Source organism: Mustelus asterias, chromosome 14 (genome assembly GCF_964213995.1).
Source record: "Mustelus asterias chromosome 14, sMusAst1.hap1.1, whole genome shotgun sequence".
NCBI classification, from domain to species: Eukaryota; Metazoa; Chordata; class Chondrichthyes; order Carcharhiniformes; family Triakidae; genus Mustelus; species Mustelus asterias.
Window position 1 is genome coordinate 17,367,520 of NC_135814.1, and position 24,197 is coordinate 17,391,716.

General features: G+C 46.7%; 1 protein-coding gene across 2 annotated transcripts in view; it reads left to right on the forward strand.

The window, feature by feature from the left end:
- gli2a (GLI family zinc finger 2a) overlaps positions 1–24,197 on the forward strand; it is a 433,016-nt gene that overhangs the window by 316,169 nt on the left and 92,650 nt on the right. For both annotated transcript variants that reach the window (XM_078227922.1, XM_078227923.1), the window contains one exon: positions 21,177–21,385. In XM_078227922.1, the coding sequence (XP_078084048.1) occupies positions 21,177–21,385 (209 nt within the window). The remainder of the gene's footprint in view (positions 1–21,176; positions 21,386–24,197) is intronic.

Here is a 24,197-nt window from a genome sequence, read left to right on the forward strand (position 1 = left end):
TACTGAAGTGGTTAACCTCACATTTATCCATATTATACTGCATCTGCTATGCATATGCCCACACACTCAGCCTGTCCAAATCATGCTGAAGCATCTCTGCATCCTCCTCACAGCTGATCCTCCCACCCAACTTTGTATCAAGTGCAAATTTGGAGAGAATAAATTTAGTTCCCTCATCCAAATCATTAATAAATAATGTGAACAGCTGGGGTCCTAGCACAGATCTCTACCGTACCCTACCAGTCACTGTCTGCTTTAAAGGTGCTATGTAAATGCAAATGATTTCTGTTGTCGTATCTAGAATCTAGGGCCGGAATTCTCCGACCTCACCCGCGGCTGGGAATCTGTGGTCCCGCTGTGGCGAATGGAGTTTCAGCTAAGTGCCAAATTCTCCGTCCTCGCTGGTAGCAGTGGCGTGGCGAATGAAATCGAAGAATTCCGGCCTAGATCAGGAACTAAAAGGATAATGTAAACATTCTCAGTTATATGTCAACTTGCCTGGACTTAATTAAGCCCCAAATGCCATGAAAACCTTGCAGATGATTGAAGGTAAGATCATGGAAATGTGGATAATTGAGGTTCCATTGTATGGGCTTCCGTTCTTAAGCCCCTTTTGCACAAGTTACAGATTTAAGTGTAATTTAAAAGTAAATTTTATACTCGCAAAAATTCTGTGTTAAACAATCCCACTATTTACTTTAAAGTGAATTTTATTTCCGCTGGCTTGAAATGTGTTCGCCAATTTAAATATTTAAATGTGTACATAAGGTTTGCTGTTTAAGTCTGCCTTTCTATTTCAGGCATTGAATATTTTGGAAAAACTCAGCAGGTCTGGCAGCATCTGTGGAGAGAGAAGCAGAGGCCAGAATTCTCCGATGTCACTTGCTGCCAGCGAGAACGGAGAATTTGGTACTCAGCCAAATCTCCAATCGCTGCAGCGGGACTGGAGAAGCGTAGTTACGGACGAGGTCGGAGACTCCCAACCACAGTTAACGTTTAGAATCTGTATGACTCTTCGGAGTCATGGGGACTTGAAATGTTAACTCCGTTTCTCTCTCCACAGATGCCGCCAGACCTATTGACCGGAATTTTACCGCCTCTCCCGCCACGGGAATTGGAACGGGCAAGGGTCGGGCAATGGGAATGGGATTTTGCAGTTTCAAGATGTAAAATCCCGCCTGCTGAGTTTTTCTAGCATTTTCTGTTTTTATTTCAGATTTCCAGCGTCCGCAGTATTTTGTTGGTATTTTATATTTCGGTTCCATTCTTGAAGCTTCTCTGTGCAGCAGTAACAAGCACGGAAAACAATTGGCTGAAAAATCTTCAGAAGTTGGAGCGGGATTTTCCAGCCCTTCTCGCTGGCAGGATCTTCCAGTCCCGCCGATGGTGACACCCAGGGTGGGTTCGCCGGTGGCACAGCAGGTGAACAATGAAAAATTCCATTGCGTTAGCGGGACTGGAAGATCCCATCGCTGGCCAATGGTGTGCCACCTCCACCACTGGAAAACATGGAGGGGTGGAGAAAGTTCCACCCTGATATGCAAATAGGATGGTCACCTCAGTATTGGAGTTGGGCTAAGCAGGGTATTAATGGCAGGCTGGCGTCAACCTTTCTGCAATTCCAAATAGTTTTTTGTAGGGAAGGGGATGGTCACTTGGTCATGCCCAGGAATGAATCATTGAATAGAATCATAGAACAGAATCATTGCAGAAAAGGGCCCTTTGGACAATCAACTCTACACCAACTCTCTAACAGAATATCTCACCCAGACCCTCTCCCCCATCCTATCCCAGTAGCCCTACCCATTTACCATGGCTAATCCATGCTTATCCCTCTCTCCACTCGCATTGTCTGTACCTACAAAGACTTGATTACCAAAGATGTGCTGGTTAGGTGCATTGGCCATGCCAAATTGCCCCTTAGTGTCAGGGGGACTAGTTATGGTAAATGCATGGGCTTATGGGGATAAGGCTTGGATGGGATTGTTTTCGGTGCAGATTCAATGGGCCAAATGGCCTCCTTCTGCACTGTAGGATTCTATGATTCTATGACCTGTAAAGACAGGCATTCCAACCATTATCTTGCAAATGAGTCTGTGTCTATACATGCCCTGCTTGTTGAACCCAACTCTCCACTCACCTGATGAAGGAGCTGCGCTCTGAAAGCTCGTGATACCAAATAGACCGGTTGGACTTTAACCTGGTGTTGTGAGACACATTACATGTGCAGTGGACAATGGGGAACCTGTGGATGTGGTGTATCTGGATTTCCAGAAGGCGCCACATCAAAGACTGCTACATAAGATAAAGGTGCATGGTGTTGTGGGTAATGTATTAGCATGGATAGAGGATTGGTTAACTAACAGAAAGCAAAGAGTGGGGGGTAAATGGGTGTTTTCTGCTTGACGATTAGTGACTAGTAGTGTGCCTCAGGGATCAGTGTTGGGACCGCAATTGTTTACAATTTACATAGATGATTTGGAGTTAGGGACCAAGTGTAATGTGTCAAAATTCACAGATGACACTAAGATGAGTGGCAGAGCAAAGTGTGCAGAGGACGCTGAAAGTCTGCAAAGGGATTTAGATAGTCTAAGTGAGTGGGCGAGGGTCTGGCAGATGGAGTACAATGTTGGTAAGTGTGAGGTCATCCATTTGGTAGGAATAACAACAAAATGGACTATAATTTAAATGGTAAAAAATTGCAGCATGCTGCTGTGCAGAGGGACCTGGGTGTCCTTGTGCAAGAATCACAAGGAGTTGGTTCTCAGGCGCAGCAGGTAATTAAGAAGGCAAATGGAATTTTGTCCTTTATTGCTAGAGGAATGGAGTTTAAAAACAGCGAGGTTATGTTGCAGCTGTATAAGGTACTGGTGAGGCCACACCTGGAGTACTGTGTACAGTTTTGGTCTCTTTACTTGAGAACGGATATACTGGCACTGGAGGGGGTGCAGAGGAGATTCACTGGGTTGATCCCGGAGTTGAGAGGGTTGGCTTATGAGGAGAGATTGAGTAGACTGTGGCTATACTCATTGGAATTCAGAAGAAAGAGGGGAGATCTTATAGAAACATATAAGATTATGAAGGGAATAGATAAATTAGAAGCAGGGAAGTTGTTTCCACTGGCGGGTGAAACTAGAACTAGGGGGCATAGCCTCAAAATAAGGGGAAGCAGATTTAGGACTGAGTTGAGGAGGAACTTCTTCACACAAAGAGTTGTGAACCTGTGGAACTCCCTGCCCCGTGAAGCAGTTGACGCTACCTCATTGAATGTTTTTAAGGCAAGGATAGATAGATTTTTGAACAGTAAAGGAATTAAGGGTTGTGGTGAGAGGGCGGGTAAGTGGAGCTGAGTCCAAAAAAAGATCAGCCATGATCTTATTGAATGGTGGAGCAGGCTCAAGGGGCCAGATGGCCTTTTCCTGCTCCTAGTTCTTAGGAGACTTCTTACTGAGTCCATCTAACGTACATATCGTGGGACATGAAGGGGCAATTTAGCATGGCCAATCCACCTAAACTGCACATCATTGGAGTGTGGGAGGAAATCGCAGCACCCGGAGGAAACTCACACAGACACGGGGCGAATGTGCAAACTCCACACAGTCACCCAAGATGGAATTGAACCCGGATCCCTGGTGCTGTGAGACAGCAGTGCTAACCACTGCGCCACCATGCCATCCAGGTCTGGCTAACTGATTTGTACATGCAGAGATTGCATTGTGGGCTGTTTGGGCTTTCTCATTTCAATCCACAGTTGAACTGAGTACTCATTGCAAGTTTCAGACACCTGCAGGACATGTTGCTGCCCTGCATCAGCTGTGAAGAAAACAGAAGTGGTTACGCAATGGGAACGATCAGATAAAAGAAACACTCTACTCACAAGGCGGTTTCCTTTGAGAGGTGTCCGCTGCCAATAACTTAATTAAGCCTCCTTCCTGTCCTGTCATTCATAAAATCACTAGCTTACAACAGCAGTGAGCCTCATTCACAAGATTCGCACTGGAGGGTAGCGGGCGGGACTCTCAAAGTGAGTGAGACAAGTCTTACCGGATGAGTAATTGTCTCGCTGGCAATGCTTGTTGAAAAAGGTGAAGGGAGGAGTTTAGCGAGAGCGGGAAAATGCATTTATTGCAAACTGATGCGCTTTAAAAAAATGAGGGGAAGATAGAATCCTACAGTGCAGCAGGAGGCCATTTGGCCCATCGAGCCTGCAGCAACCACAATCCCACCCAGGCCCTATTCCCCATAACCCCATGCATTTACCCTAGCTAATCCCCCTGACACTAAGTGGTAATTTAGCATGGCCAATCCACCTAACCCACACATCTTTGGAGTGTGGGAGGAAACCGGAGCACCTGGAGGAAACCCACGCAGACATGGGGAGAATGTGCAAACTCCACACAGACATTGACCCAAGCCAGGAATCGAACCCGGGTCCCTGACGCTGTGAGGCAGCAGTGCTAACCACTGTGCCTAAGATGATGGTGGTTTCCACCAAGGTGGCAGCCAGATTTTGAAGAATTACAAGCCAATGTGTTTTTTCTTGCTGTCTTTGTCCCCTTGTCTTTCTCCCTCTCTCCCAATGTTAGCTTGTATCATCGATAGCAGGTTGTTAACTGAATTCAAAGAGCCCTCTTTTAATTTACTTTACACTCCTCCTATTCACAAGAGAAATGGGTTTCCATAGCTTGTGCCTCCTGGCACTTAGGAAGACAAAGGGTTGTCAGCACACAAAGCCCTTAAATTGTCAATTTACTGTGCTCCTTTCTTTAAATCTCATTTTATTTTCCCGTTGCCAGACTAGAATTTATGTGCCAAGTTAAACAACAGCAGGAAGTAAAATGGCAGAGAGCTGGCAGTGTGCCACCTGTTTTTTGGATAAATGAGAGTGTTTCTGAATCAAAGATCTCTTGTTCGCAACAGGAAAAGGGGCTGCAATTTATTATTGGCAATTATTTTCCATTAAAGGTTTATTCGGGTCGTAGCGATTAGTTTCCTAAGCTTGTGCAGTGGATTTGAAAGTTGAATTCAGAGTTGAAAGCTGCACTTTAGCACAAGGATGTTCATTCTGGTTGAAGTCTAGTCTTGGTAACTCTGATGCCCAAATGATCATGCCACTAGCTTTAAGTGGGTAATGTACAGCCAAAAGGGTCTTAGGCCGTGTCCAAGGCCAGTGCTAAGTTATTCTGTCTCAGCAGGGTGGTAGTTGCAACGCTGCACTTGGACTCTCTGTCTCTGGGATGGCGGAAGGTGTTTGGAGGCAGGAAAATCAGCCAGGATTACTGCTCTTGAACATTATTGTTTTAAGCTTTGGGCATCCTAATTTTAATCACTGTGTGGTATAGGCAGTCGTGCCCTCAACTGCCTAGGCCATAAGCTCTGGAATTCCACTGCCTCCTCTGGAATTCCACTGCCTCCTCTGGAATTCCACTGCCTCCTCTGGAATTCCACTGCCTCCTCCACCCCCCCCCCCCCCCCTCTCTAGCTCTGCTTCCTCCTTTATAAAACATTTCTTAAAACCTATCTCAGCGACATTTTTTGGACATCTGTCCAAATGCCACCTGAGGTCTGGTGTCTAATTTGCTTTCTGTGAAGTGCCTTAGAATCATAGGATGGTTACACAGGGTGGCACAGTGGTACAGTGGTTAGCACAGGGACCCCGGTTCGATGACCAGTTTGGGTGACTGTCTGTTCGGAGTCTGCACCTTCTCCCTGTGTCTGCGTGGGTTTCCACCGGGTGCTCCGGTTTCCTCACACAGTCTGAAAGATGTGCTGGCCAGACTAAATTCTCCCTCAATATACCCGAACAGGCATTGGAGTGTAGCGACTCGGGGATTTTCACAGTAATTTTATTGCAGTGTTAATGTAAGACTACTTGTGACACTAATAAATATACCTGAAACAAAGCAACAAAAGAGGCCATTTGGCCCATTGTGTCCATGATGTATGATGACTCATTTACTCCCGCTCTCCCACCTATTCTCCATAACCCTGCAAATTGTTGCCCTTCAGTTAATGATCTGATGCTCTTTTGAAAGGCACTCTCAGGCAGTACATTCCAGATGCTAACCAGTTGCTGCGTAAAAAACGTTTTCCACACATCATTATTGTTGCTTTTGCCGTTCATCTCGACCTGGTGTCCTCTGATTCTTGACCGCGTGACCACTGGGAACAGATTTCCCCATCTGCTCTGCTCAGGAACCCTCATGATTTTGAATATCACTATCAAAGTTCCTCTCCGTTTTCCTTTCTCTAAGGAAAACAACCCCAACTTCTCCAGTCTAAGCACAGTAACGTTGTTTGGTTTTACCGTTGTTTATTCTTTAGGGTCCTTTTTCCAAGTTGCTTTACCAATTTTGGCTTAAAGTCATTTGTACTCTGTCCACACCCCTGCCCTTTGCTGTGCTTCTGGGCCTGATGCTGCCATGTTCTGACTCTGTAGCTGCCACCGCTGTCACCAGAGGCCAACCCTGTGTGAAAAGGGCAAGGCCCGAGATGCAGGAACAGGAGCGCAGGGCAGTTACGGGAAGCTGTCAGCCGTCAATCGGGTGGTGAAGTATGAGCAAATTGAGGTGGAAGGAGTGGGGAGAAAGGAGGGAGCAGGGCCCTACCTCCATACACAGCCCTCTCCCCTTACCAGCTCCATCTCTATTTAGCCACTGCCCCGGGCGGCTGTTGGAGGAAGGATGAAGATGGTGGGGGTGAGGTAAAGGAAAGTGGGAAAGGATAGAAAGATTTGGAAAGGAGAGAGTGACGGCGAGACAGAGTGGGAAAGGAGAGATGGAGAGAATGGGAAAGGAAAGAGAGAGAAAGAGACAGAGTGAGAAAGAAGAGAAAGAGAGAGACAGACAGAGTTTTTAAAGTTTATTTATTAATGCCACAAGTAGGCTTAACACTGCAATGACATTACTGTGAAAATCCCCTAGTCACCACACTCCGGCACCCCTGTTTGGGTACACTGAGGGCAAATTTAACATGGCCAATGCATCTAAGTTGGAAAGGAGAGAAAGAGAGTGGGAAAGGAATGCAAGCAAAAGATTGAACTGAGTTTCAGGAGTGCTGTGGGTACTACTCAGGTTTAATTTGGGTGATTCAGTGTTATCTAATTTCTATAAGTTCAGTGATTTATTTTATTTCTCAAGTTATTTCAGCAAGGAATGCACAGCATTGCGAATATATGATACAGCATTTCAACTTGTGCATTGTTTTTTCTGGGCAAGAAATATCCAAAGGAATCCAACTGCGGCGTTAACATGATTCCTATGGGAAGCTTTGATTCACGTAAAGTTATTTCACTTAAAGTTGTTTCACTTAAAGTTGTTTTGCTTAAAAGTCTTGATTTTCAAGCATGCAACCACAACTTTAGCTGAGGACTTACTGGAACTGAAATTTCTCATCCCTGGAACCGTTCTTGTAAATCCTTTCTGTACAGTTACTTACGCCTTCACATCATTCCTAAAGCCCAGTCTGAGCACAATACTCCAGTTGAAGCCAAACCAGTGTTTAATGTAGGTTTTAACACAAGTTGCTTGTTTTTGTACTCGAGGCCCTATTTATAAAGCATAGGATGTCTTTTGCTTTTGGACTGTACTGTCAACCGATCTTGCCACCTTCAAAGATTTAAGACGTATGCCTCTGCACCCCATTCTTCCCACTGAAATGACCACTTCACACTTCTCTGTATTGAATTTCATTTGCCACTTGTGTGCTCGTCCCACCAGCCTGTCTATCAGTGTCTGTTTGAAGTCGAACATTATCCTCCACACAGTTCACAATGCTTCCGAGTTTCATGCCAGCTGCCAATTTTGAAATTGTGCCCTGTACATCCAAGTCTAGGTCATTGATATGGATTAAGAAGAGCAGGGGTCCTAACACTGAAAGCCCGCGATAAACCTTCCTCACGGTCGAAAAACGAGCATTCGCCACCACTCCGTTTCCTGTCAGCCAGCACAATTTCAGAACCCTTTGCTGTCCATTCCTTGAGTGAAATAGTCATTCAACATTTAGGGTTAAAAATTGGCCTGTGACCTCATCATGTCTATTGCCATCAGGGTAGACAGCAAATTTGGTGCTGCCCCCTCATTACCCTGATTGGGGCATTGGTCTGAGCGGGGCCCATGTTGCTGGCTTGCTGAGCATTCAGCAGGATGCCGGGGCAGTGTATGCTAAGAACAGGCTGGTGCAGCCAGCCTGCTTAGGCATATATATATTGCCTATATATGCCGTGTTTGTGAACCTACCTCTCCACTCACCTGATGAAGGGGCAGCGCTCCGAAAGCTCATGATTCCAAATAAACCTGTTGGACTTTAACCTGGTGTTGTGAGACTTCTTACCAAGTCAGGATGGTGAGTGGCTTGGAGGGAAACTTGCAGGTGGTGGTGTTCCCATGTGTCGGCTGCCCTTGTCCTTCTAAATGGAAGTGGTCGTGGCATAATGTCAATGTTCACACATAAAGAACAGTCAGTGGGTTCAGTGTCAGAGAACAGTTGGGGTGCGTTGGACCCTACCTGAGGAAAGGGGAGAATTAAGAGTAGATGTGAGGGGGGTTGCAGCAACAGGGCGAAAAGACCTTTCCAGTATCCAGCCTCTTGGTCCCATCGACTGATCTCAGTGCATTTTGTTTCCTCTTTTATTCTTGGCTTCAGTTTCTGGTGTTTTAAATTTTGTTTTCCATGGTTCTACAGTTACAACTTTTAAGCAGGTTTTGCTGACAGCTTTCAAACAGGAGTCTATCTCCCCGTTTAATCCAAGTTAATCTGGCCCCCGCCTGCTTCCCTTGGTTTGCTGTGTGGATTGAGTTACATGCCGCAGGAACACTGGAATCACAGACTCAGAAGAACAGCCCCCCACCACCTCAGAGACAGATCCCCTCTTAAATCACACTTACACACTGCTCTGGCGTTATCCATTTTGTTTGGAATTGTGCCCGGAATCTTCCTACATTTCTTATCAGCTTTTAGGCTTATACTCAGGGAAGATGGCTGTTCCCTCACAGCCTGACAGTACTGAACAGCAACATGTTATTAGGATACTCTCGTATCAAGCTTGCTTACATCGAGAAAGAAACCTCCTCAGCACTTTAGCTGACGAGCCTCACCTTACCTCTCTTCCACCCTCTGAGAGAATAGTTTCTGGTATGTGAACTGCAGTAATAGCCAATGCGGACTTGCGCCCGTATCTGTTTGTGTCGTGAGTTTCAGGAGGAGGCGCCTCCAGAGATGTTAAGCGAAAGAGGGCAATTTGAAGAGGGAGCCATCACAACCACTGTCACCCACTTTCCATGCAACTATCAGAAACCCTAAGGGGAGATGATGGCCTTGTGGTACTATTGCTGTACTATTAATCCAAAAACTCAGCTAATGTTCTGGGGATCTGAGTTCAAATCCAACCATGGCTGATGGTGGAATTTGAATTCAATAAAAAATCTGGAATTAAGATGTGACTATGACTCATCTTTCATTCCCCCACACTACAGTATAAATATCTCCCACTTTCTATGCCTTTTAGCTTTGACAAAGGGTCATCTGGACTCGAAACGTCAGCTCTTTTCTCTCCCTGCTGCCAGACCTGCTGAGATTTTCCAGCATTTTCTCTTTGGGTTCTGGAATTAAGAATCTACTGATGACCATGAAACCATTGTCAATTGTCAGAAAAACCCATCTCGTTTACTGATGACCGTTCGGGAAGGAAATCTGCCGTCCTAACCTGGTCTGGCCTACATGTGACTCCAGAGCCACAGCAATGTGGTTGATTCTCAACTGCCCGCTGAACAAGGGCAACTGCGGATGGGCAACAAACGCTGGTCAGCCAGCGACGCCCGTGTCCCGCGAATGAATGAAAAAGAACCTGACAGTTGGCCACTTGCTGTCTTTTGCCGCTGGGAAAATATTGTCGGGAGTTCTGCAACCTAAAGAAAGTGGGTGGGGAATTCCTAAAAAAAAACAGGGGGTCCGTGTCAGGGGGGGCGTTTTTCAACTCCATCGTAAATCGGGTCAGTCTTGCCCAGTGACAGCAAGTGATCTCAGTGCATTTCATTTTTCTCTTTAATTCTTGACTGCGTTTTCTGGTGTTTTAATTTTGTTTTCCATGGTTCTACAGTTACATCTTTTAAGCAGGTTTTATTGACAGCTTTTAAACAGAAGTCTATTTCCACTCATAGATTCTATGATTCTATGGATGAATTTTCCTGGCTGACTCTTATTACGATTGGGGAGGAGAACTCACAGCATTAAATGGAGAGACGGCGGCAGAGTGGTGTTGTCACAGGATTATGGGTAATGCTCTGGGGTCCCGGGTTTGAATCCCACCACAGCAGATGACCATGAAACCATTGTTGTAAAAACCCATCTTGTTCACTGATGTCCTTTAGGGAAGGAAATCTGCCATCCTTACCTGGTCTGGTCTACATGTGACTCCAGAGCCCCAGCAATGTGGTTGACTCTTAAAAAGTGTCCTCTGAAATGGCCTCGCAAGCCACTCAGTTCAAGGGCAATCAGAGATGAACATGGTCATGGTGGTCATTAGACTTTTAATTCCAGACTTTTAGTAAATTCGAAAGTGGGATTCAAACCCAGGTCCCCCAGAGGATTAAGGCAAAATACTGCAGATGCTGGAATCTGAAACAAAAACAGAAAATGCTGGAGAAACTGAACAGGTCTGACAGCATCTGTGGAGAGAGAATAGAACAAACGTTTCGAGTCTGGATGACCCTTCGTCAGAGTCTGGATGAGCCTTCCTCTGACGAAGGGTCATCCAGACTCGAAACGTTGGCTCTATTCTCTCTCCACAGATGCAGTCAGATCCGTTGAGATTTTCCAGCATTTTCTGTTTTTGTTCCCTCAGAGGATTACCCTGCATCTCTGGATTACTAGTCCAGTGACAATACCACTGTGCCACTGCCTCCGCATATACCATCCCTGTTACATGGTATTTTAATAAAATGACTCTTCAAATGTCTTGAGTATATCTGTGTCTCAAGTCTCCCAGAAGATTCTCCTGAAGCAGGATGGAGAGGCTCATGGTTTATCGAGTACTTGCGTTTTAAAGTCGGGGAATGAAGTGGTTGGGGAGGTCGGGATTCATGAATGGCAAGATTAGAATCACAGTGGAACAATTGGTCAGGTAACTAACGGCACTTTACCATTTCAAACCAGTCACCCAGGTAACCACAGAGCTATCCTCCTGCCAGCTACTATAAACCTGGTGACTCCCCTCTTGCTTGAGGGAAGATACTTACAGAATCATAGAATCCTACAGTGCAGAAGGAGGCCATTCAGCCCATCAAGTCTACACCGACCACAATCCCACCCGGGGTCCTATCCCCATAACCCCATGCATTTACCCTACCTAGTCCCCCTGACACTTAGGGGCAATTTAGCATGGCCAATCCACCTAACCCACACATCTTTGGACTGTGAGGGGAAACCAGAGCACCTGGAGGAAACCCACGCAGACTCGGGGAGAACGTGCAAGCTCCACACAGCCAGTGACCCGAGGCCAGAATTGAACTTGGGCCCTGGCGCTGTGAGGCAGCAGCGGTAACCGCTGTGCCACTGTGCCACTCACGTCGTCCCTGGTTCTCCTGCCCATTACCTCACACCGTGCCAAGCCAAGTGGAAGTGTAAATATGTGAGTGACACTTACTCCCCAAAAACCGATTTCATAGAAAAGTTTTCAGCGAATCATGATGACATGGCCTGGATTGGTGTCAGAATCCTCACCTCTGAGTCAGGAGACTGTGGGTTCACATCCCAACCTAGGGTCTTCAGAGTTGATGGAGGGTTAGCTGTTGGAGCTGCCATCTTAAGAATGAGTCATTAGATCAAGACCTCCATCTGCCTGTTCAGGGAAAAATAACGGATCACGTGGCACTATTTAAAGAAAAGCTAAGACTACTCCCGACCAACACCTCTCAAAGAACAAAGAACAATACAGCACAGGAACAGGCCCTTCGGCCCTCCAAGCCCGCGCCGCTCCCCGGTCCAGGATTGAATCCTGAATCCAGGATCCCCGCCCAATTTTCCAGCCTATCTACATACCAATATCCTATCCACCGAGCTGTCCCTCACAGCTATGATGCTTTGTTCATTACAACCTATTAATTTACCCCCACCCCCCCATTCCAGACCATGTGATCTCCAGGGAGAGGCGAAAACCCAGAGTGAAAAACCCCAGGGCCAATATGGGGAAAAAAAAATCTGGGAAATTCCTCTCCGACCCCCTGAGGCGATCGAAACGAGTCCAGGAGATCACAATGGCCCCGATCGGAAAATGCTTCCCAACCCTAGTCATTTCCACTTCCACGAACACCATATGAATTCCCTGCCCCCGAGACAGGTTCCCAACTATCCGCAGTCTCACTCTGTACTGGCACCAGCAAGATGATCGTAGAATGAAGGCTTGAAACGAGAAACCAGGAACAATTAGCCCGCGCCGCTCCCTGGTCCAAACTAGACCACTCTTTTGTATCCCTCCATTCCCACTCCGTTCATATAGCTGTCTAGATAAGTCTTAAACGTTCCCAGTGTGTCCGCCTCCACCACCTTGCCCGGCAACACATTCCAGGCCCCCACGACCCTCTGTGTGAAATATGTCCTTCTGATATCTGTGTTAATCCTCCCCCCCTTCACCTTGAACCTATGACCCCTCGTGAACGTCACCACCGACCCGGGGAAAAGCTTCCCACCGTTCACCCTATCTATGCCTTTCATAATTTTATACACCTCTATTAAGTCTCCCCTCATCCTCCGTCTTTCCAAGGAGAACAACCCCAGTTTCCCCAATCTCTCCTCATAACCAAGCCCCTCCATACCAGGCAACATCCTGGTAAACCTCCTCTGTACTCTCTCCAAAGCCTCCACGTCCTTCTGGTAGTGTGGCGACCAGAACTGGACGCAGTATTCCAAATGCGGCCGAACCAACGTTCTATACATCTGCAACATCAGACCCCAACTTTTATACTCTATGCCCCGTCCTATAAAGGTAAGCATGCCATATGCCTTCTTCACCACCTTCTCCACCTGTGACGTCACCTTCAAAGATCTGTGGACTTGCACACCCAGGTCCCTCTGCGTCTCTACACCCTTTATGGTTCTTCCATTTATCGTGTAGCTCCTCCCTACATTATTCCCACCAAAATGCATCACTTCGCATTTATCAGGATTGAACTCCATCTGCCATTTCCTTGCCCAAATTTCCAGCCTATCTATATCCTTCTGTAGCCTCTGACAATGTTCCTCACTATCTGCAAGTCCTGCCAGTTTTGTGTCGTCCGCAAACTTACTGATCACCCCCAGTTACTCCTTCTTCCAGATCATTTATATAAATCACAAACAGCAGAGGTCCCAATACAGAGCCCTGCGGTACACCACTAGTCACAGGCCTCCAGCCGGAAAAAGACCCTTCCACTACCACCCTCTGTCTTCTATGACCAAGCCAGTTCTCCACCCATCTAGCCACCTCCCCCTTTATCCCATGGGATCCAACCTTTTTCACTAGCCTACCATGAGGGACTTTGTCAAACGCTTTACTAAAGTCCATATAGACAACATCCACGGCCCTTCCTTCGTCAACCATTTTGGTCACTTCTTCAAAAAACACCACCAGGTTCGTGAGGCATGACCTCCCTCTCACAAAACCATGTTGACTATCGTTAATGAGTTTATTCCTTTCTAAATGCGCATACATCCTATCTTTAAGAATCTTCTCCAACAACTTCCCCACCACGGACGTCAAGCTCACCGGCCTATAATTACCCGGGTTATCCTTCCTACCCTTCTTAAATAACGGGACCACATTGGCTATCCTCCAATCCTCTGGGACCTCACCTGTGTCCAGTGACGAGACAAAGATTTGCGTCAGAGGCCCAACGATTTCACCTCTCGTCTCCCTGAGCAGCCTTGGATAGATTCCATCAGGCCCTGGGGATTTGTCAGTCTTTATATTCTCTAACAAACCTAACACTTCCTCCTTTGTAATGGAGATTTTCTCCAACGGTTCAACACTCCCCTCCGAGACACTCCCAGTCAACACATCCCTCTCCTTAGTGAATACCGACGCAAAGAATACTCTCCTTTAACCAATGATGCTAAAGCCTGCTTATTCACCAGGATGCTGCCTGGGATGGAACATTTACATTATGAAGAGAGGTTGGATAGGCTTGGGTTGTTTTCGTTGGAACAGAAAAGACTGAGGGGCGACCTGATCGAGGTGTACAAGGTTATGAGGGACATGGACAGAGTGGATAAGAACAGATGTTCCCCTTAGTTGAAGGGTCAGTCATGAGGGGAGATAAGTTCAAGGTGAGAGGCAGGGGGTTTAGGGGGAATCTGAGGAAAACATTTTTATCCAGAGGGTGGTGATGGTCTGGAATGCGCTGCCTGGGAGGGTGGTAGAGGCGGGTTGCCTCACATCCTTTAAAAAGCACCTGGATGACTACTTGGCACGCCATAACATCCAGGGCTCTGGGCCATGTGCTGGTAAATGGGATTAGGTAGGAGGTCAGGTGTTTGACACGTGTCGGTGCAGACTCGATGGGCCAAAGGGCCTCTTCTGCACTGTATGATTCTTTGATTTATCTCATTGCTGCTTTGTGGATCTTGCTGTGCACAAATTGTTGTGCTTGTCTACAACAATGACTGCACTTGAAAAAGTCGGTCATTGGCTGTGGAGTACATTAAGACATCCTGAGAACATGAAAGGTCCGATATAAATGCCAATTCTTTCTTGGTCTGTGATGTGCTCTTTAAAATAGTGCATTTGGCATAAATCAAAACCCGTAACTTGCTATTAGTCTCATGGAAGACGGGTTTCTTGGTTCAAACGGATGTGATATCCAGGTGAGAGTGCACCGTTTCCAAAGGAGGTGGGGAGGATTCCAAACTATGAACAGTACATTGCTTTCCCAGGGGAAAAGCAAACACACACATCACCCCCTCTTTAATACTAGGAAAACCGCCAGATCACTTCGATCAGGCTCCATTAGCTGCGGAGGTAAGTGTGTGTCTTTTCTGCATGATGGAGCCGTGAATTTAAGTGCTCCTGCTACCTGTTGCTTTGAAATCCTTCTGTCAGATTGATGAATGAGGTGTTTTTGGTGAATTAGTTCAGCGGAACTTTTCAGATCCCGAGTCTGCCTCACATCAGCCACAGCCTGAACGACGTGTGAGTTTTATGTTTGTGTAGGGTGCCCCTCCCTCTGATTTTTTTCACCCCTTCTGAAGAAAGCCAACAACAATAACTGCAACCGGCGCTTGTACGCAGAGATAAACAGCTCTGAGATCAAGTCGGGTGGCAAAAATAAAAGGACACTCAGCCCATGAAGGAGATATCGGGAAGGGTTGTGGAGGGAGGGGGGGGCGGGGTGAGGGGGGGGGGGGGGGGCGGGGGGGGGGAGTTTGGCACCAGTTATCAAAAAAGAGCAGCCAAAGAAATGAATTTTGAGGAGAAGGATGTGGAGAGGCAGGAAGGTTGAGGGAGAACATTCCAGAATGAAGACACAGCTACAAGTGATAACGATAAATAAAGGGAGTATACCCACATACCCACTGTGTACAGTCCTGCTCACCCTATTATAGAAAGGATATTATTAAACTAGAAAGAGTGCAGAAAAGATTGACTAGGATGCTACCGGGACTTGATGGTTTGAGTTATAAGGAGAGGTTGGATAGAACATAGAACATAGAACAGTACAGCACAGAACAGGCCCTTCAGCCCACGATGTTGTGCCGAGCTTTATCTGAAACCAAGATCAAGCTATCCCACTCCCTATCATCCTGGTGTGCTCCATGTGCCTATCCAATAACCGCTTAAATGTTCCTAAAGTGTCTGACTCCACTATCACTGCAGGCAGTCCATTCCACACCCCAACCACTCTCTGCGTAAAGAACCTACCTCTGATATCCGCCCTGTATCTCCCACCACGAACCCTATAGTTATGCCCCCTTGTAATAGCTCCATCCACCCGAGGAAATAGTCTTTGAACGTTCACTCTATCTATCCCCTTCATCATTTTATACACCTCTATTAAGTCTCCCCTCAGCCTCCTCCGCTCCAGAGAGAACAGCCCTAGCTCCCTCAACCTTTCCTCATATGACCTACCCTCCAAACCAGGCAGCATCCTGGTAAATCTCCTCTGCACTCTTTCCAGCGCTTCCACATCCTTCTTATAGTGAGGTGACCAGAACTGCACACAATATTCCAAATGTGGTCTCACCAAGGTCCTGTACAGTTGCAGCATAACCCCACGGCTCTTAAACTCCAACCCCCTGTTAATAAAAGCTAACACACTATAGGCCTTCTTCACAGCTCTATCCACTTGAGTGGCAACCTTTAGAGATCTGTGGATATGGACCCCAAGATCTCTCTGTTCCTCCACAGTCTTCAGAACCCTACCTTTGACCCTGTAATCCACATTTAAATTAGTCCTACCAAAATGAATCACCTCACATTTATCAGGGTTAAACTCCATTTGCCATTTTTCAGCCCAGCTTTGCATCCTATCTATGTCTCTTTGCAGCCTACAACAGCCCTCCACCTCATCCACTACTCCACCAATCTTGGTGTCATCAGCAAATTTACTGATCCACCCTTCAGCCCCCTCCTCTAAGTCATTAATAAAAATCACAAAGAGCAGAGGACCAAGCACTGATCCCTGCGGCACACCGCTAGCAACCTGCCTCCAATCCGAAAATTTTCCATCGACCACCACCCTCTGTCTTCGGTCAGACAGCCAGTTACCTATCCAATCGGCCAACTTTCCCTCTATCCCACACCTCCTCACTTTCATCATAAGCCGACCATGGGGGACCTTATCAAACGCCTTACTAAAATCCATGTATATGACATCAACTGCCCTACCTTCATCAACACACTTAGTTACCTCCTCAAAAAATTCTATCAAATTTGTGAGGCACGACTTGCCCTTCACGAATCCGTGCTGACTATCTCGGATTAATCCGCATCTTTCTAAATGGTCGTAAATCCCATCCCTAAGGACCCTTTCCATCTTTTCCCTGGAGCGTAGGAAGCTTAGAGGTGATCTTATAGAGGTCAATAAAATAATGAGGGGCATCGATCAGCTAGATAATCAATATCTTTTCCCAAAGGTAGGGGAGTCTAAAGCAAGAGGGCATAGGTTTAAGGTGACGGGGGAGAGGTACAAAAGAGTCCAGAAGGACAATTTTTTCACACAGAGGGTGGTGAGTGTCTGGAACAAGCTGCCAGATTTAGTAGTAGAGGCGGGTACAATTTTGTCTTTTAAAAAGCATTCAGACAGTTACATGGATAAGATGGGTATAGGGAGATATGGGTCAAACGTGGGCAGTTGGGACTAGCTTAGTGGTTAAAAAAAAAAGGGCAACATGGACAAGTTGGGCCGAAGGGCCTGTTTCCATGCTGTAAACCTCGATGATGACTATGCTGGAATTGGTGAAATGGAGAATATGTTTGGGATGAGGTGTGCAGCAATGGAGCAGATTTCTGAAATTAAGGGCCAAGGCCGTGAAATGATTTAAACACAAGGGTGGTCATTTTAAAATTGGAACCATTTATGAGCTGGAGACAAATGTAGGTTCGCAAGGACTGAGTTGGGGTTTGTCCCAAAATAGAATAGGAGCGTCATAGTTTTAAATCCCTTGAGTAGTATGCAGTATGCCTACAGTGCAGATGGAGGCCATTTGGCCCATCGAGTCTGTACCGACTCTCCAACAGAGCATCCCACCTAGGTTCTATCCCCGTAGCCCCGTGTATTTCCCCCGCTAATCCCCCTAACCTATGCATCTTCAGACACTAAGGGGCAATTTGCCATGGCCAATCCACCCAACCTGCACATCTTTGGAGTGTGAGAGAAAACCGGAGCACCCGGAGGAAACCCATGCATTCATGGGGAGAATGTGCAAACTCCACGCAGACAGTCACCCGAGGCCGGAATTGAACCCGGGTCCCTGGCATTATGAGGCAGCAGTGCTAACCGCTGTGCCACCATCACGCCCATTGCCACCGTGCTGCCCATTGAGGTCTCTAATGGGCAGAAAGAATGGGAGGGTGGGAAGGCATAATTGAGCCTGGAAGTGGCAAAGACATGGATGAAAGCTTCAGCAATTGATGAGCTGAAGAGGTGTCGACAAGCAATATTACATGAGGTGGTCTTTGTGATAAAGAATATACGGTGCTGGATACTGAGCACAGGGCAATAAAAGACATTGAGCTGGTGAAGAGTCTGGCTGGATGCTGAGGGAGATGGAATTGATGGCGAGGACACTGAATTTGTCATGTGAATTGAAGACAATGGTCTTACCAATGTTCAGGTCGAAGAGAAAGACTGGATGGAAAAAGTGGAGGAGTTGAGACAGGGAGAAGTAGAGCTAGTCTTCTCAGCATGCACGAGGAAGGTGACCCTATGAGCTTGCACGTTCTCCCCATGTCTCCGTCGGTTTCCTCCCACAGTCCAAAGATGTGTGGGTTAGATGGATTGGCCATGATAAATTGCCCCTTAGTATCAGGGGGACTAGCTAGGGTAAATGCACCCTATGAGCTGAACCTTACCAAAAAATGCCACCACCTCACCCCCATGAGGCTCCCACTGGGGCCCAGCCATACAGTAGCCAATTAGATCACTGCAGGATCTCAATCTACTTTGACGATAAGGGTGAAGGAAGAATGCTTCCTACTTTTCCTCAAAAATGGCCATCGGACCTTAGCCACTTGGGGAAACCATAGAATCCTACAGTGCAGAAGGAGGCCATTCAGCCCATCGAGTCTGCATCAACCACAATCCCACCCAGGCCCTATCCACAAAACCCCTATTTTCCTTAGCTAGTCCCCCTGACACTAAAGGGCAATTTAGCACGGCCAATCCACCTAACCCGCATATTTTTGGACTGTGGGTGGAAACCGGAGCACCCGGAGGAAACCCACGCAGACACGGGGAGAATGTGCAAACTCTACACAAACAGTGATCCAAGCCGGGAATTGAACCATAGTCCCTGATACTGTGAGGCAGCAGTGCTAACCACTGTGCCCTATCTGTATTGATTTGATTTGATTTGATTTGATTTATTATTGTCACATGTATTAACATACAGTGAAAGGTATTGTTTCTTGCGTGCTATCAGACAAAGCATACCGTTCATAGAGAAGAAAACAAGAGAGTGCAGAATGTGGTGTTATAGTCATAGCTAGGGTGTAGAGAAAGATCAACTTAATGCAAGGTAGGTCCATTCAAAAGTCTGACAGCAGCAGGGAAGAAGCTGTTCTTGAGTCGGTTGGTACGTGACCTCAGACTTTTGTATCTTTTTCCCGGCAGAAGAAGGTGGAAGAGAGAATGTCCGGGGTGTGTGGGGTCCTTAATTATGCTGGCTGCTTTGCCGAGGCAGCAGGAAGTGTAGACAGAGTCAATGGATGGGAGGCTGGTTTGCGTGATGGATTGGGCTACATTCATGACCTTTTGTAGTTCCTTGCAGTCTTGGGCAGAGCAGGAGCCATACCAAGCTGTGATACAACCAGAAAGAATGCTTTCTGTGGCGCATTTGTAAAAGTTTGTGAGAGTCATAGCTGACATGCCGAATTTGCTTAGTCTTCTGAGAAAGTAGAGGTGTTTGTGGGCTTTCTTAACTATAGTGTCAGCATGGGGGGATCAGGACAGGTTGTTGGTGATCTGGACACCTAAGAACTTGAAGCTTTTGACCCTTTCTACTTCGTACCCATTGATGTAGACGGGACATAGAACATAGAACCTTACAGCGCAGTACAGGCCCTTCGGCCCTCGATGTTGCGCCGACCAGTGGTACCAATCTAAAGCCCATCTAACCTACACAATTCCAATATCATCCATATGTTTATCCAATGACCCTTTAAATGCTCTTAATGTTGACGAGTCCACGACTGTTGCAGGCAGGGCATTCCACGCGCTTATTACTTTCTGAGTAAAGAACCTACCTCTGACATCTGTCCTATATCTCTCACCCCTCAATTTAAAGCTATGTCCCCTCGTGCTAGCCATCACCATCCCGAGGAAAAAGGCTCTCACTGTCCACCCTATCTAACCTGAAGTCAATGACAATCTCCTTTGTTTTGACGTTGAGGGAGGGATTATTGTTGCCACACCATTTCACCAGATTCAGCAGATTAGGCAGCTCAGACTTCAGTTTAACTTCTCACCCGAAGGGTACCATTCCTGACATGGTGGCTGTCCCACAATACAGCATTCAGGGGTTGCAGGGCTGAAGCAGAATTTTACCCCTCAATCATCTGACTCACATTTGGAGATGATTGTGGTGTTAGCTGAAGGGTTAGCTGCCTGGTCTCCTACCACCACCGCTGGCACATTGGTACAACTCACACCAGGATTCATTGTGCGGAGTGCCATGATTCGACCCTGTCTCTTACCAGCCAAAGGCATTGAATATTGTTGGTCCAATTTTTTTGTGCATCTCTGGAATAACCACACTGTTGGCACCTTGGATTGGTGGCAGGGGGGGATGGGGCGGGGGGGGGGGGGGGGGGGGGGGGTGACGGGGAGGAATGGAGTTGGCTGTTAGCTCCATTCACCCATTTGTCTAGCTAAGCTGTGGAAAATGTATGTCAGGGAACCTCATAGTTTGCATTGAGCTGGGAATGACTTTGCCTTTGCAATGGCAAAATGCTGATCTTTGTCCCAGATTCCCAGCTGCTTCGAATCAAAATGCACAATGTAAATATGAATTTATTCAGCTATATCAGAGCGGAAACACAGCCTCCTGTCGACTTAAGAAGGACCGGCTGAGTTCCAGCCTCAGCTGAGTTCAATATTGAACGATGGATTGGTTTCTTGCTGCATGCCAGTTTGACCAGCTTCATGCCATAGTGCACGTGAGTGGCGCGTGGTGATTTAAGGCTGGCGGAAGACGTCCTGGTTCAAAACAGGAGAGAACATAAAGATTCCAGTCACATTCAGTTTCTGTGGACAGATTCAAGCTGAAATCCATCTGTGTGTGTTTCTCGGTGGGAACCCTAGACAGTTACATGGGTAAGATGGGTATCAAGGGATATGGGCCAAACGCGGGCAATTGGGATTAGCTTAGTGGTAAAAAAAAGGGCGGCATGGACAAGTTGGGCCTAAGGGCCTGTTTACATGCTGTAAACCTCTATGACGCTGATATGAATGCTGAACTTTTAAGAAATATTGTGCTTGTTTCCTCAGGCCTCCTGCCTTGACTGGGAGCCCTGTCTTCTCCGACATCTCCCTCATCCGGCTCTCTCCTCATCGGAATCCAGCGGCCACAGGGGAGTCTCCTTTTAGCCCACCCCATCCTTATGTCAACCCCCACATGGAACATTACCTGAGGACCATGCATGGCAGTCCCACGCTCTCCATGATCTCCGCTGCAAGAGGCCTGAGTCCAGCTGATGGTAAGTCTTGCACTTCTCTTCATCCAAATAACTTTACCAACAACCTGTGTTTGTCTGGCACCTTTGGTGCAGTGAAACATCTCAAGGTGCTTCACAGTAACAGTTTAAAGCCAAACGTGACATCAAGCTATATAAGGAGACGTTGTGGTAGATGGCCAAAACTTGGTCAAAGAGCTAGATTTTAAGGAGCATCTTAAAGGAGGAAAGGAAGTCCAAGGTTTATAGGAGAAATCCTGGTGCTTAGGGCCTTGGCAACTGAAGGCACTGTCAGTGGTGGAATGATTAAAGTGAGGAGTGCAAGTATCTAAAGTTTATTTATTAGTGTCACACTTTGGCTTACATTAACACTGCAATGAAGTTACTATGAAAATCTCCTAGTCACCACACTCCAACGCCTGTTCGGGGACACTGAGGGAGAATTTAGCATGGCCAATGCACCTAACCAGCACATCTTTGGACAGTGGGAGGAAACCGGAGCACCCGGAGGAAACACACGCAGACACGGGGAGAGTGTTCAGACTCCGCACAGTCAGTGACCCAAGCCAGGAATTGAACCCGGGTCCCAGGAGCTGTGAGGCAGCAGTGCTAACCACTGTGCCCCATGCCGCCCCTCTCGGAGGGTTGTAGGACTTGAGGAGGTGACAGAGATGGGGAGAGGGGTGAGGACATGGAGGGGTTTGAAAACAAAGGGGAGGATATTGAAATTGAGGCATTGCTTAATGGGGAGCCAGTTTAGAACAACACGCAGGGGTGATAGGCCAACACAACTTGGTACAAGTTGGGACACAGGCAGCTGGGTTTTGGATGACCTCAAAGTTTTTGGAGGGCAGAGCATTGGAGGCTAACCTGGAAGAAGTTGGAACAGTCTAGAGGTACCAATGGCATGGGTAAGGGTTGGAGCGTGAGATGGACTAAGGCAGGGACAGCATCGGGGATGTTAATGACTTCTCAAGATGTCTTCTCCAAGGCAGAATCATGGGCTTCTTTAATTTTACATGTCTTGTATGAGCTAATCAATGATCACTTTGCAATGGCTGATATTTGTCCTGCTTTCAAGTAACTGGCTCCTCAGTTAGTATGTGGATGAAGTGCAAAGAACAAAGGCAGGGTTTTCCTTTCCTTTCTGTGTAAAGCTCATGAAAAATCCCGTTCTTGAATAATTATATGAAGCAACGGTAGTTCAGCAAAAGAATTCTCTTCTAAGTTCACACAAACAGGAGAATATGGCACATTGTGGAGAAAGCAAGAATGAATAATCATTTTGGGTAATGGGTAATTGTAAGAAAATGGAACTGCAAACCAAGAACTTCCAATAACCAGTTTAGTTTTATGATACAGAGATGGGAGTTGATAATATTATATTATTTTTACATAAGATACCCACCAGAAGACTAGATGCTAATAATAGGCAGATCACAGAATTGCCTGTGCTAAGCTGAAAATAATTTAGCAAAAGCGAAGTTTAACCCCTTGAATACTCATTGAGTGTTCAACGTAATATTCAAAATGTGTGCCTGTGTTTTGGCAATATCATCTTCTCAAGTTTCTAATGCAGATTTTGCTCCATTGTTAATGTGACTGTGGTTTGGAATCTGTGTCCACACAATTGGACCGTGATTAGTCAGACAACAATGTAAGGGTTAAGATGGTGTAACCACATCCAAGAGAAATGAGCCAGGCCTACCGGAACCCGAGAGCTTTTCGAAATGAGTGAAAACACTGAAATCCTGTTGTGTCTTGGAGGTGGGAGTGCCGTAGGAAAGCTGCTTCAGTCCCTCGGGGGTTAACCATTTAGCTTCTCACTCAAACGAGATTGTAAAGCAAGGAGCACCACACACACACATACCTACACACACACACACACACATACACACACATACACACACACATACACACACACTCTCCCACACACTCACTCACACACACTCACTCTCTCTCACTCACACACACACATACTCTCCCACACATACACACACACTCACACACTCAATCTCACTCACGCACGAGTGTGTGTGTGAAGAGTGCACACCCTCACACACACACTCACTCACTCTCACACACACACAGACATACTCTCCCACACACACACACACTCATACTCACACTGACTCTCACGCATGAGTGTGTGTGTGTGAGTACACACACACACTCTTACACACACACTCACTCTCTCTCTCTCACACACACACACTCTTACACACACACTCACTCTCTCTCTCACACTCACACACACACACACTCTTACACACACACTCACTGTCTCACACACACACACACACACTCTTACACACACACTCACTCTCTCTCTCACACACACACACAGTTTGTCTTTAACTAGTAAGTTTTAAAAACAAATGTATATTGTGTTCATGCACCAGTGAGTGTAGTGGAGCATACCTGTGAGAGGGTGTGAGTGGACATATGTGTATGAGTGTATATATATATATATATATTTTTATATATATATATGACTGCGCACGTGTGTACCCTAGGATGGCACGCTGGCACAGTGGTTAGCATTGCTACCTCACAGAGCCAGGGAGCCGGGTTCAATTCCCGGCTTGGGTCACTGTCTGTGTGGAGTCTACACATTCTCCCCGTGTCTGCGTGGCTTGCTCTGGTTTCCTCCCACAGTCCAAAAGGCGTGCGTAAAATTCTCCCTCCGTGTACCCGAACATGCGCCGGAGTGTGGCGACTGGGGGATTTTCACAGTAACTCCATTGCAGTGTTAATGTAAGCCTACTTGTGACACTAATAAATAAACTTTACTCTAACTAAAACTTGCCTGGCTGACATTAGACATGGAGTTGCC